At 40.2% G+C, this 14,068-nt stretch overlaps 1 protein-coding gene across 8 annotated transcripts in view; it reads right to left on the bottom strand.

Annotated features, from left to right (window-relative positions):
* The window catches only part of ADISSP (adipose secreted signaling protein), a 50,096-nt gene that overhangs the window by 32,622 nt on the left and 3,406 nt on the right, over window positions 1–14,068 (bottom strand). For 3 of the 8 annotated variants that reach the window (XM_078861556.1, XM_078861561.1, XM_078861562.1), the window contains exons 2-4: window positions 7,450–7,572; window positions 6,220–6,362; window positions 5,323–5,461 (exon numbers count right to left, since the gene is read on the bottom strand). In XM_078861556.1, the coding sequence (XP_078717682.1) occupies window positions 5,323–5,461; window positions 6,220–6,362; window positions 7,450–7,468 (301 nt within the window). In that variant the 5' untranslated portion in view covers window positions 7,469–7,572. Of the gene's footprint in view, window positions 1–5,322; window positions 5,462–6,219; window positions 6,363–7,449; window positions 7,573–9,127; window positions 9,145–9,362; window positions 9,431–14,068 lie in introns of all 8 variants that reach the window. The other 5 variants (XM_078861555.1, XM_078861559.1, XM_078861557.1 and 2 more) reach the window with 5 other exon arrangements.

Raw genomic sequence — 14,068 nt, 5'->3', positions numbered from 1 at the left:
TTCAGGATACCATTCCCTGAAAGCAACGGTGATGGTTTAACATGACAGCCAAAGATGGACCTACTGTGTTCTCATACTCAGATCGGTGAAATTTATGGTGCACGTTTGACACTGAACTCATTACGGTGCTTGCACTACTGATAAATAACAATAATAATAAACATGCCAAGGAATAACATTTCCCTTAGAGGTTACGAAACACTTTATTGTTACAACTCTCAGTCAGTGCTATCCTTTTAGCTTGCGTCTGCAAAATACAACGATAGAACAGGCAGCATGTATTATAGTATGTGTGTATGTGTGGTCACGTAAACTGGTAATGGACATGATAGGCTCTTCTATCGATGGAAATGTACACCAACCATTACAGGTACAATTTTGTTCAAGAGGATCGTCATTTTTAGCCACCTTGGCCCGTAAAATTCTGCGAAATGAGTAATATACATAAATATTTTCCGAACATGACATTAATTTAAAACACTTACGCACATCAAAAATAAAACGTAACACACACAGCATATATAATTAAACATTTTACAACTTGATACATTCAAATTTTGTGCCAACCCACGACGTGTTATTCACCGATTGCAAGTGAAAACAATATCAAGAATGACAAACCAGTCCATCCCTGTTCCTAGTTTCTTTGAGTAAAAATGTTTGAAAACTATGGGCAGAGAGATATTGAAGCTGTTTCACAGATATGGATATAAACTACTGCCAAGTGCCTAAACGCTTAATTATTATGCCAGTAATGATTCACACTCCTTGCAATTTAATTAATTGCCACAATTCTGGGTTGTGATTTCATTCTGGAATCAATGAGATTGTTGCCATTACAGTGCATGTAGGGTCTCTAGTGGCTGTCAGGTTTAAATACAACCATGCCTGCAAGATCATTGCCCTAAACGCCCCATGAAACTAAGCATGTTTGAGCCTGGTTAGTACTTGGATGGGCGACCACCCGAGGTACTGCACTTTCCTCCCACGTGAAGCCAATTGGCATTTTATTATTACACATATGTAAAAAAATCAATTCATACGTAGATTGATGTGCCAATGAGCATAAGAATCGATTTTAATAAATGAATCAGTGCTGTATTAAGTAAAGCTTAATTTTAGTGGTGACCCAAGAATAATTTTGTTCACCGCCTGTTCTTGCTGCTGGGACAATCTTGGGAATCGATGCTCGGCGAGTGATTCACCGAATCTAACACAGTTACCGACAATCGGCACCAAGCTGCCCATAAAACTTGCCAAGTCCCTGGCCATGGGGGCGAATGACATTGACAGGTTTTCCCACCCCCGCATTATCGCTCTCACAGAACCGTTGGGGGGGCGAACGGTGAAGAAACTATTTGAAAAAAAATCCAGTGCGCAGCCTGCACATGGTTAGAGCTCTAGCAAAAAAGCACTGCAAGTCTTCTGGGAACTGAGCTATGATGTTAAGCTATTAGTATTATATTACCAACATATACCATATTAGGCATATTGTATATATAATGTGAAAGGCTCTAAGTGGAAACAGAGAGCATTACCCTTTAGGTTTTCAATACAATGTGTTTATACTTTTTTTTGACAATGACAAACTACACATCAACCAAGACCTCATCATTGTACCTCACCGTCAACTAAAATCCCGATATGCTGTCACCATCCTAGAATCTCACCCAGATCCAGAATAATACTGGCGACAGTAAGCAATAAAACATGACTTTTTGTAAGCCAATTAATTTGAGAACCTTGACAGTTTAATAAACCTTCTTTCATTTAGCAACTACGAACAGGCCACATGAATGTGAGTGTGTTAAAAACCGACAGCATATGAATGGGAAGATATCGCTTAGTCAGCATTCAATCAAAAGAAAATGGCCTGTGCCGAGAGCAAACAAAACTATCAGATTTTCAGATCGGAGTTCAAACGGAAAACACAATGCCGTGATAAAATAAATGCGTACGGAAGAGAGACGGGAACACACACACACACCCATGCCAGCGTTAATGGCCTTGTACAGATGCGTGGCCATGGCTCCCACGTGGCCTGCTACGTGCCGATCACAATCACGTGTGCCACCACTCCCAGCCCCCACCACCAAGGAGGCTCCTTCGGTGCCCTGCCCCGTGGGTGGGTTTCCTGCAGTCGACGTATATACGCGGCGGCGTTCTGGCAAGCGCGCGAAGCCCAGCTCGGGTTGTGTTCACTGGATCAACACGAGCGTAACGTGAAACTGCCCTCATTGTAAACTGTTGAGAGGAGGTGGTCCGCCGAACGGTAGCCGGTCTCAACATCGCGTGCTCAAAATTACTTTTAAGGAGTGCCCAAATTAGGTGTGGCCACTGTGTTTAACGGCTTGATTTATATTTTCCCACGGTTTGAGGCATTATTATGGGTATATTATCCACACTATTTCATTGGCCCCATCACAACATTTTATCAAAAGCACCAACGTTGCACAAGGCCAATGTCTTAATAACAACCACAGGGCTTATTTCCACATGTACAGCCAATTTTGTTAATCCACTGCTGAATTAAGTGGTGAAAGTAGCTTTTCCCTGCAGCAAATCTGGCCTTGCAATTGACAAAGCACGACTTATACAATGTAAAGTTGGTACTTCTCTACTCTTACACATGTATATAACCACTGTCATGCTTGCCAAAAACAATTATACGCACTTGCTGTTTGGTGCACTTCTTTCCCTATGCATTGCTGTTGCCTCAACCATCTGAAAGAACGCTGTGCTAAAACTATACAACTTACTTATTACGTAAACTCTTGAAACTAACAAAAGTATAATTCATTGCAGGCTTGGTAAAAAAAAATCCAGTTAGAGTCTGGGGCTGTATATTATAGCATAAAATATTGCAGTGCACAAAGCCATTAAGCAAATGCTTTCCTTATGAGGCTTCAAGCCAGGCTATGTTCTTTCTTGTGCGATCATTTTTAACACCAGACTTAAAATAACAAAACCTCAAACAGACCGTGTGGGGCATGTCATGAAACGCCTTGACCAAATTTAGAGATCACTTTTATGAATTTTCTCACCTGCAGTGTTCACAGTGTTATGCACTGGGGTGATGCAAGATACACATATGCAACCAACTAAATAAACTATTTAAGATACACGGACACTGCCAAGTTAAAAATATGTTTAAGTAAAGAGCTCCTTGAGATGAAATTGTACTAAAAATGTGAAATACATCCAAATAGTGCCATGTATATATTTTTTGCGTATGGTTATGTTATAATTGACACTAGGCATATGGCAAACTGCAGTGATATAACTCATAATTGTGGCAGATTTGATTGTTTCTTCTTAATCTGGTCCAAATCAGCTTACTGGTTTCTCTTTTCAAAGCGTGTAGACACACATTATTAAATACAACAACAATAATTATAATTAGAGATGGGAGGACTAGTCAGTTAACTGACATATAAGTGTGGCAGAGTGCTGGGGCCCCTCTAAAAATGGCAGCCTTCCTGACACCCTGCCCTCGAAGGTGGAAAATCCCACTTAGCAGACACCCAGTGACGCGCCTAATGATGCTGTCGACTTCGCCAAGCCCTGTCCATCGCCTCCCATCCAACGGCACACGTGACACTTATTTTTTTGTTACTGTTATTAATGTGACCAGATTAATAAAAATAAAACATAATAAAATTATTCTCACGACGTTTCGGCCACAATGCAAGCAGCCGTCCTCAGGTGAAAACCAGGTCCGTCGAGGCGACAGAGTCTAAATGAAACAGCACACGAGCTTGGAGCATATATATAAGCTCGTGTGCTGTTTCATTCAGACTCTGTCGCCTCGACGGACCTGGTTTTCACCTGAGGACGGCTGCTTGCGTTGTGGCCGAAACGTCGTGAGAATAATTTTATTATGTTTTATTTTTATTATTTTATTACTCCCCTTCTACGTGACTTTACTGAAAGAACCAAGAAGATGAATCCCTGCAGTCACGAAAGCTTTAAATCAAAAATGTGACCAGATTAGTTGACTAATACAGCTGCCAATCGGTCGAATAATTTATTACTTAAATAATCGGAGAGCCCAGCTCTAATCGTGATCACATTCAAAGGAAAAAGAAACACCATCATATGCTTCCTTCCAACATTTGCTGCACTCAAGTGATAACAATTGCTTTTGTGAAAAAAGTGAATGTGGTCTGATTGTTGCTACAATCCCATGGAAAATTAGGCTTCATTGAAATATTCACCCTTGCTGATGTCAACAAATTGAGGACATTTCAATAAGTCCAGTGACTCATGCACTTCAAAGATCATGTAAAGCCGAACTCAAGAGTCTGATGCTCACTGGTGAATTACATTGTTAGTAGGTTTCATCTTTCAACGGAGAAAGCATTCCATAATACACATCAATGCACTGTTAGTTAATCTGAATCTAACATTATTCTATCTGATACATACAAGCAAACGTGTCATGGCTTGAAGACCCCGCGCCCAGCAAGATTGAACCCACACAGATAATCAGCCTAGCTCATGCGATATAATGACAACACTCCAGGATATAGGAACCCACCATATGTTGGATCCAAACTGTCTCTATGCAAACCAAGGCAGCACTGCCACATGGTAATTGACGTGCCAATATATATACTTTCCAACACATCTCAAATTTGATATAACCTTCCCTCCTGCCCCATCATGGTTGTCAGAAGTTATTCACCTTAATTTAAGAGCCAAATCATTTTAAGTGCTATAACATTACATATGTATCCAAATCCCATTTATTTTGCATATTCTTTCGATGGAAAATGTCACTTAAATTTAAACATAGATGATATATTCACTCTCATTTTAAATAACTTAGAAGAAATGTAATTGCACACATGTGTGTCAATGGGTCATTATTATTATAGAAATTCAGAGGGCCTCTATTAGAGGCATAATACTACAAACAATAATTTTAAATAAATATTGACGACATCACGGGGGACCCTCTCTGTATCCTCGGCAGGCCAAATTCTAATCTTCAAAAAAAGCTCTGTAACACATGGGGGCTCAGTAAATTTGCTCCATCGTTGGCTATAGAAACATTGCAAGGTCTTCGCAAAAAGCTGACAAGAACAAACGTTCGCAAAAATGTGCTACAAAGAAGGGTCATTACCCAGAAACAACACCAATAGTTTCTTCATGTGAAGGCAGTGTTATTGACAAATGTGTTGAGGGTTTTTGTTATTCATGCTTGTGCCCCACTGCCAACACAGCATCACCACATGATTAAACGAGACGAGAATCTGGCCCTCGATGAGTATAAGACAGTGGACAAAAATGCCTCGGAGACAGCGGAGAAGAACTCACCAACGGCAGTTGCCTTGATGCCAGTCACCTGCAGAAACAAATTGTGTTTGGAGACCACGCACACATCCTGGCCAAGACGCTCGCGGCTTGGAATCTCAAACGTGATCTCGTACTTGTGGCCAATCTTCAGGAAGCCAACCTGCCAGACACACGCCGCAAAAACAGAAGCATCGCCATTCAACCACGCACTGCAGGCGTCACCTTACAGCAGAGAAAAAAAATCCCTCATGAAGCCATAACAGACTGTTGGTGCAAGTGCTGTTAGCGAGCAGCTACGAAGGCCGGTACAGCACACGACGGGGTGAGCTGGCCAGCACCACGCCCAGCCGCCTTTGTCTCCCTAGTGACAATAATTTACACATTGTACCAGGTACTCATTTGAGGCCGAGTCGACCTAGGAGAGCACTAACCACTGCATCACCATTCCCCACAGGCACAGTTACACACACATACACATGGTATACAGCGTGATCTCGAAACACCGGGCTATTTAAGGGGTGAGGTGTCCCGATATATCTACTTTGTGAACAAAACTCCATTATTTCAATGAAGACCAGCACTTTTCTAATTCACATCTTGTTAAAAAACAAACCACGAGCCATTCCTGAATGGAACGCACGGTACAAATTGCTGCACAGTGCAGCACTGAACTGGGGTTCCCTGGTTTGTGATGTTTCTGAGCATCGTGGAGCGACAGCAAATGGCAAATCAGTATTGCTTTTCACGCTGTTCAATCATTGAGCTTCGGGAGTGCGATCTATTATTCCTTTTTTTAAGGGTCCCCTCCAACATGTGGGACACGGTATGTAGTCGGCCACGTGGGGAGATGAAGGGAGATATGGCCCATTGGCAGGGACGAGGCCTGCATTGTATGATCCAACCATCAGGGGTTCAAACCTTAGTGAGGAAGCTCCCGTCCGTCTCCTGCGTGACCATGACGATCGAGTCGTGCAGTTTATCGTCAAAGTGGACGTGCCCAGCTCCTTCGGCTCCCACCTCCTCCCCAAAGTGCACTCCTCCAGACCGATGCTTCGCTGGAGCTTTACGAGGACACACACGTACGTGTGCGAAAAGTCACACAGGACACAAGTCGGTCACGGGTCTAGTTGTAAAATTTGAAATATAGCCCAATTTTAATGGAGCAGATAGTCCCTTTATTGCAATGAACGGGGGATATTTTGCCTTTCCATCTGGCCGAATGACCGAGGGACGCTTTATACTTTATGCTTTCACAAAAGCTGCAACTCCCCAAAAATAAATGCTATGAAACCTATCACACACAGCGTAATTATATAAATGCCCAGATCTTTAATACTGGCTGCGAAATACTTTCAAGAAACATTTAAATAAACCTGTTAGGGTGCGTATCAGCGCACGTACATTACAACACAAGCGCGTGGGTGTAAGCTCACACGTCTAGAATGTAAAACCACTGGCATACATGTTTGCATTTTAAGTGCAAAAAATATCTTTATCAAATTTCAAATAGCAAAAAAACCTAAACACATTAATCAAAAACACTCGTCGAAATTGAAGAAAAATATAAGTAATATTTTTAGAATTGACCCTTAATCACAGCACATTATTGCCGAAAACGTTGCCAAATATATATAGCTTTCCTTTTCAGGCACTGTTATTGACGAATGTAATGGATTATTTGAACATTTTTGCACGTGCATCACTGGCAATGCAGTATCACCAAATAATGTGTTTCATTTCATACAGTTGGATCTCCTAGCAAAATGGACGCACCCTAAATGTACCGGCGCGCTACTTATAGGTAGCAATGTTTAGTAGTAGTAATGCCTCTCAAGGCACATTCAATCTTTCACAGCATTACCATGCACTCAATGCCTTTCACCAAATATATTTTTTGTGGATTTAGCGACTGTTGACATTTTATAAAGTACATGTTACACACATTTATCGGGAGTGGCATTTTAAATGCGCGTCGAGGAAAAAAAAGGCTACGACATCCTTTCCTACTGCAATTTTCACAAAACACATAAACAAACACATGCAATAAAAGTAAACAACGCAATTATCTGTAAGAAACAGATGTCATCTCTTGTTTGGTAAAATATTTACAAATAAATATTGTGAAAATCACAACACAGCCCTGTATACCTTTCTTTGCAGCTGCCATGGTTATCTTTGTTCAGTCGATGCGTTGTTCCAAATGCCAAAATTCTCATCAGCCTTTAGCTCACAAGCGCATGCCTTGCAGAGGTCTCCTCACCTGAATATAGCCTAGGGAGAGGATACACATCGCAGTTGACTGTACTGGAACTAGAAAAAAACAAAGCAAAATAAACCTCACTTAACAACGTACATTGCCAAGTGAACATGTGCTGATCGTAATGACAACATAGATAATTACAACAGCAACAAAAATAACATGCATGCGACGAAAATGCAAATAGAAAACTGATATATGGTATTGGTTATGGCTTGGGAAGGGAGGCCTTTATCCAACAGTGAATTGCTGGCAATAATATTGTATATGCATGCTGCATAAGCAGTAAGAATATGAGGTTTAACAAATAGGAAAAATTCAATTAGAATTTTGAAAAATAATTTTATAGTACAGTATATATATTTTTTTCATGTCAAAGCCATTTTGGTTTCGCAAACGAAGACCTCTGGTGATGCATTTAATATAAACCAATTTGTCAAAGCATAAATGAAATTGCCAGCACAACAGAAGAATAATTTTAACAAAGAGAAAAGAATAATGGCTCAATGCAACATCAATGATCGAGCTGGCAATTGCTGATACGTGGCAGAGCTGGGAAAAGTCACACCACTAACGGAAGTTAATATGCTCTTTAGCCCATCTCTCCTTGTTCATCATGTTCACGTTCTTTCTCAGAAAGCCATGACATTCTCTAAATCATGAATGGTTCATCATTAGCAATTTCCCAAATCACCCTGTAATGTAATGAAGTTTAATTGTATTTATTGATTGGAAAACTGGCTTACATGTTTTTTTAAACCTTGAAATTGCAGTAGCAGGCTGTATTAATATTTGCACGTGTACAGTTGATACGGCATAAGAAATGTTTAAGAAAAAATAATTCCGCATTCAGAATCATGGCACGTACAAGAAACGGTGACAAAGATACCATCTATTTTCCACTATCGGTTCGATTTTCGGATGTTCAGAAAGCCAACAAAGTTGTGCTAAGCTGGAAAGCTTGAATACAGCATGAGATTTTTCAGCAGAGGTAATTTTCCCAACGCAGTTTCCTCAATTAGCAGCTGCGTTATTATAACAGTACAGCCTGAATTGTGTTTGCACCTGCCAGGAAAAAAAAATAAAACAATGTTTCAATGACTGCAAAACTCCACGTGAATTTTTTTTTATTTACCTGTGAAAAAAAGATGACAAAAAAGTTTTAAAAAGTGCCTGGGTCAACATTGTAATGGTCACATATTTACCAAATAATTAATACACGTGGAAATTTGCACAAAATAAATGTTAAACTACCATTCGTTAGGAAGTATTAAAATAACCCGTATGACAAAATCACCATGAATGCACCCTATCCTGCAAGATCTGTGTAGGTTTGAGTAGTAGTACAGTGATACCTCGGTTCACGAACTTAATTCGTGAACTGACTCTGGTCGTGAACCGAATTGGTCGTGAACCGAGGCACATTTTCCCATAGGGTTCAATGTAAATCCGGTTAATCCGTTCTGACCCTTTTTTTTGGTTTTTGAAGCACAAAAATATGAAACAAATGACAATACACATTACTGTAGTACTGTACAGTATAGTAATGTATAAAGAGAGAACACTAACCTTGCTTGAGATGACTTCTGGCATGGAGGAAGGCAGGTGGGAGGCGGGTGGGAGACAGTAAGCACTCAAACGGGTGAACTGTACAATACAGTAAGTACAGTATTGTACAGTAAGTACAGTAGTGTTGTACAGTAAGTACAGTATTGTACAGTACAGTAGTACAGTACAGTACTGTATGTGCTAAAAAGCACACCAAAAATCTAAAAGTCACTGAAAGTGTCTTCACAGTACTCACAGTACTTCTTTCTGTGTCTCTGCTTCTCTCCACGATCTTCCTACAGGAAGTCACGACCACGTGACAGCCTGGAATGAGCATTAAAATGGGCGCGGCTCCTGTTCGTGAACCGAAGCGGAGTTCGTGAACCGGAGCAGATTTTTATGAAATTTTCTGTTCGTGAACCGAGTTGTTCGTGAACCGAAGCGTTCGTGAACCGAGGTATCACTGTACTTGGATGAGAGTCTGTCTGGGAACACACAGTGTTGTAGGCTCGACCTGTGTTGTGGCCGGGACATAGCAGTACAGCAATCGAATCTTGAATCTATCTGTGTTAAGATTTCAATGCTAACCCCTAGTATGCATGTTAGTTTTTTTTCCTAGAAAATTCCAAACACTCATAAGTGGAAATAGCCAAACATACCAATGAAGGACTCTCTTGCAGAAAAAAGTATTGAAACTCAGTGAATATTTCCTGGTTAAAAAGGGCATCCTTTTTTATTATTACTTTGTATTATACACGATGTAAAACAATGGTGGAGTAGTGGCACAGCGAGTAGCACGCTGCAAGCAGAGGTCAATTCCTGGCCATGGTCGACGTAATGGGGAGTGACATATGAACCGGTCCTGGTGACTGCATTTTTACCAAACTCGGGAAGACTCTGCCCATCGGCAAATTCCACTGACAGGTTTACCCACCCCTGCCTCATCACTCTCATAGTACTGTGGGCTATGGTGAAAACAATCTTTGAAGATAATCCACTATGCAGCCAGCACATGGTTAAACGCACTGCGAGGCTTCTGGGAGCTGAGCTATGCTATTCGTATTAGATTGGAAACAGATACCTTCTTAATTTTGGAGCTTTCGTGACTGCAGGAATTATTCTTTGGTTCTTTCGGTAAAGTCACGTACAAAGATAAAATAATAAATTAAATAATAGCATACTACGACGTTTCGATTGCAACACAAGCAATCATCATCAGGTATAAAAGAAATAGCAACAAAAATCTAACCAGAAACACCATATAAGCAGACAGACATCATAAACATACACAGAGAGAGAACACGTATCGGCACAAAGAGAGAGGTCGTCTCTGTGACGGGGCCTTACACAGATACCTTATTAGGTAGATTTCACTGATAAAGCAAAATGCTCTTAATGTAAACAAGGAGACATTATACCATTGCTATCTCAATGTGTTCATAGAATTAACAGAAAGGTGTTAACGTTATTATCAATCATAATATGTGGAAGAAGCAATGATGCAGTGGCTATAGAGCACTGGGAACTCGGTTCAATTCCCAGCCACAGTTAACGTCAGTGGCAAGTCATATTTAAACCGGTCCAGGGTGCACCCTCCACCAACCCATGCTGACCGACGTGATGAAGTATGGAGAAACAACCCTGATGAGTGCCATGGCGTGGAGGGGCCTTTGCCTGGAATGGTCTGACAACGTTCTGTAAAATGTATTTATTAGAACATGCTTAGTTTATGAATTTCACAATTTTTTCAAATTTACTTTTTTTCCTGCGTGAAGGAGCTCAATTACTTACAAATAAATTCACAGCATGCACCACAATAATCCGCCGTAATCGCAGCTTAATGCCCATCTACTTGCAGCCGACATCACATGATTTAACAATAACATAAGCAGATGAGAAGGAACGTTTTCGTTGACAAACTTGTCTGAAGCAATGAAGGCTAATGGAAGAGTGTATTTGAGTTTTGTAATACAAGACTAGTTCTTGACCACCGAGTTGTCCTGTAAGCCAATAAAAATGCTGCAAAGATTAAACTTTCCAAGTTTATTTTACATGATTACATTGGCTACCATACACACAAATACTTCTCCACGAAATTGCTACCATACGTATAATTTTGCAGAAAGAGCCAACGGCAGTATCTAGTTGACATGTAATGATGCATCGATTCACCAATTAAAATTGATTGATAGGCTCATTATATGAATCAGACTGATTTATGGTTATTAAACAGAAATGGCATGTGCATGTTAAATTTTGATTAAATGGGTTTATAACTGTATTATGCAAGCAAGACGGAAAAAGTAGCACAAGTACAAAGGAAATTGCAGACGTGACAAGAAGAATCGATCATCGAATCCAATCGCTCCCACAAATGCTGACAATTTAATGAATCGCTCGGAAGGGTTCAATTGGCCGCATGTGTTGCATCAAGCAAGTGCTATTTGCCATCTTTGATGGTCAACACTGCCCATGTGCAAGCCCTTTCACGCTTATCCATTCAGACACACACAGCAATACTGTAGTGGCACTGCAGCCGTTAACGCTGCAGTACGTGTGAGAATATTGGCGATTCAGCCCGGCTACCACACAGAAATGCATTAGACCTCTGGCAATGCAGGGAAACAAACAAACAAGCCTGCCCAGCTTTGTGAACATGGCTGAGCCAGTGGGAGCCAGATATTACAACTCTAAACGATAGCTTAGAATGAAACTGTACAGAATGATATTACCATCCACTAAAAAAGGTGACATTTATAATATGGTACAGGTGCATACATTTTTAAGACGACAAAGCTGTCATTATAGAGCAGCGTGGGTCAACATTGATCTTAAAGCCCCTTTGCTCCCAACGATTAATCAATGTGTTGCTGTCAAATTGCTCCCCTTCCAATTGAACTGCCACTAAATGGAGATGCTGCACTTAAGCAGAATGCAGAATTCACAGCTTTTCACGAAGGACAGCTAAGCAGCTATTACTTTCATGAGATGCCCCACCTGTTTGAGACATGAGTTTTGAAAATAAAGGAGTTGGTAATACAAAAAAAATGTAAATGTCCTTTAGGTTATAATCTAACAGAAGGGAAGGGCAACCTAAGGTAATATATATACAAGATTTATATACACAATCTGTCTACAGAAAGGTGTGTGGTCATCCTCTACTGTTGACCCCTTGCTGGCTTTATCATCTTTCCCATTGTGCATCCTCTGCCCGTCAAGGTTCCTTCTATATATTTACTTATATTTCTTTTGTCTCCTCCTATTCTCTTTCCTGTGTTTTTTTAGATCCATTCATCTATACAGGAGGCGGCAATCCAATTGTACACTGGTTCTCATTTTCTACGTTTGCTTTTTGAAAATATAAATAATAAACAGGTATTCATTATATACTGTATCACCAGCCAATTATTTCAAATGTCCATCACAACCGTGGAGAAAACACGAGTTGCATTTATCTCAGAAGGGTTTTTGTTTTATATAGAAAAACTTTCACAACGTTGAGTACCAATACGAAACCCACCATGGATCTATTAAATCCCTCTATAAATCAGTGTTTCCAGTAGGGTAAGAAGAGGCCAAACGAAAGCTACACTCAAATATTGCACGGAAGAAACACCGTCTATAATTACACAGCGTGTGAACGCTCCACATTTGAATTTTCAAAGTGCCACCATACGGTGTAAAATTGATAAAGGTCATATCGATATACATTGTGAAATACGTTAAATAATATATACTGTCATTTAATGCAGCTCACATCACAGACATCTATTAAGGAGATGCTAAATATTTCAAAACATACCAACTTGTTTGAAAAATAATACCACTATGCTGACTGAAGCTGTCAGCTGCTCTGAGAATAACGGTTGACCTTTATGGAGCTACAGGACCTGCAAAGTGAACATTTATAGCTCTTAGATGATGTTAGAAATGTTGGAGCAACAATGCATATGCCCAAAGCATACTGAAGCCACACACTGTTATCACCGTAGCTTGTTTAAACGTTAAAGTGTTATGGCCACTTAAACAGGCAAACATCCACAATTATTCACAATCTGTGAAGTTAGATCTGATAAGTGTTCAGATCTTAACCTCAGATAAAAGCGGGCTTTATTCATTCAATACACTCCTATCAACATTAGCATGCCTTTTGAGATCTGAAAGGTAAAAGATTGAAAACCAAATATATTTAATGCATGTAATTTACAAGTATAAAAAATGTATTGTTGAACATTTCCAAGTAAAGTATTTTTATCTTAATTTATATATTTTAAAAATAATCCTAATTATACTGCCATGTTGGTCTGTATTGCTCTCCCTATGCTGAGAGCTTTTTCCGGAACCGAATAAAATTCCTCAGAAAATGCATTCATTTCCCAAGTTCAGGTAAAAGATTAATTTAGTCCCTGACGAAGCTCCCAGCACACGTAGTGTAACATCGGACATCATGCCAAACAACACGTGGTGCAGGCCAACAACACACCGGAGAGCCATATAATGTGTTTACAATGAGAAGCATTCCAACAAACTCATGAATAGCAGGCAACAAATGGGCAGTAGCTCCGGGAACAGGTGTCACACCATGTTTCAAGATGCCACACTGCTCTAAGTAAACGTGGCTTGCTGGTGTAAGGTTTTCAGATTGCCCTTTCGTGCAGAGTGGACCTCAGTCAGAGAGACCACAGCTGGGATGACCTTGGGTAGCAATAGGTCGCCTTTTCTTAGCATTTTTTAAAAAGTCCTTGATTATTTGCTTTGTCGCTGACCCCGTGATGAACCTTGGGATCACCGATAAGATTGGCTCATGTTGTACAAATGTGTTTCAGCTTTTATTAACAATATATGCAAGGGGCTGCTTTTATTTCATTTCAATCCTACGCCAGCCACCACAGAGGCTCTAATACAACGTCCTCTAGTTGGGACTCATTCCACCAGCAAGTGTGAACAAGCAATTATAGTATT

This window comes from Lampetra fluviatilis, chromosome 12 (genome assembly GCF_964198595.1).
Source record: "Lampetra fluviatilis chromosome 12, kcLamFluv1.1, whole genome shotgun sequence".
Taxonomy (NCBI): domain Eukaryota; kingdom Metazoa; phylum Chordata; class Hyperoartia; order Petromyzontiformes; family Petromyzontidae; genus Lampetra; species Lampetra fluviatilis.
The sequence above is the reverse complement of the archived record's forward strand: the minus strand, read 5'-3'. Positions and strand labels throughout refer to the sequence as shown.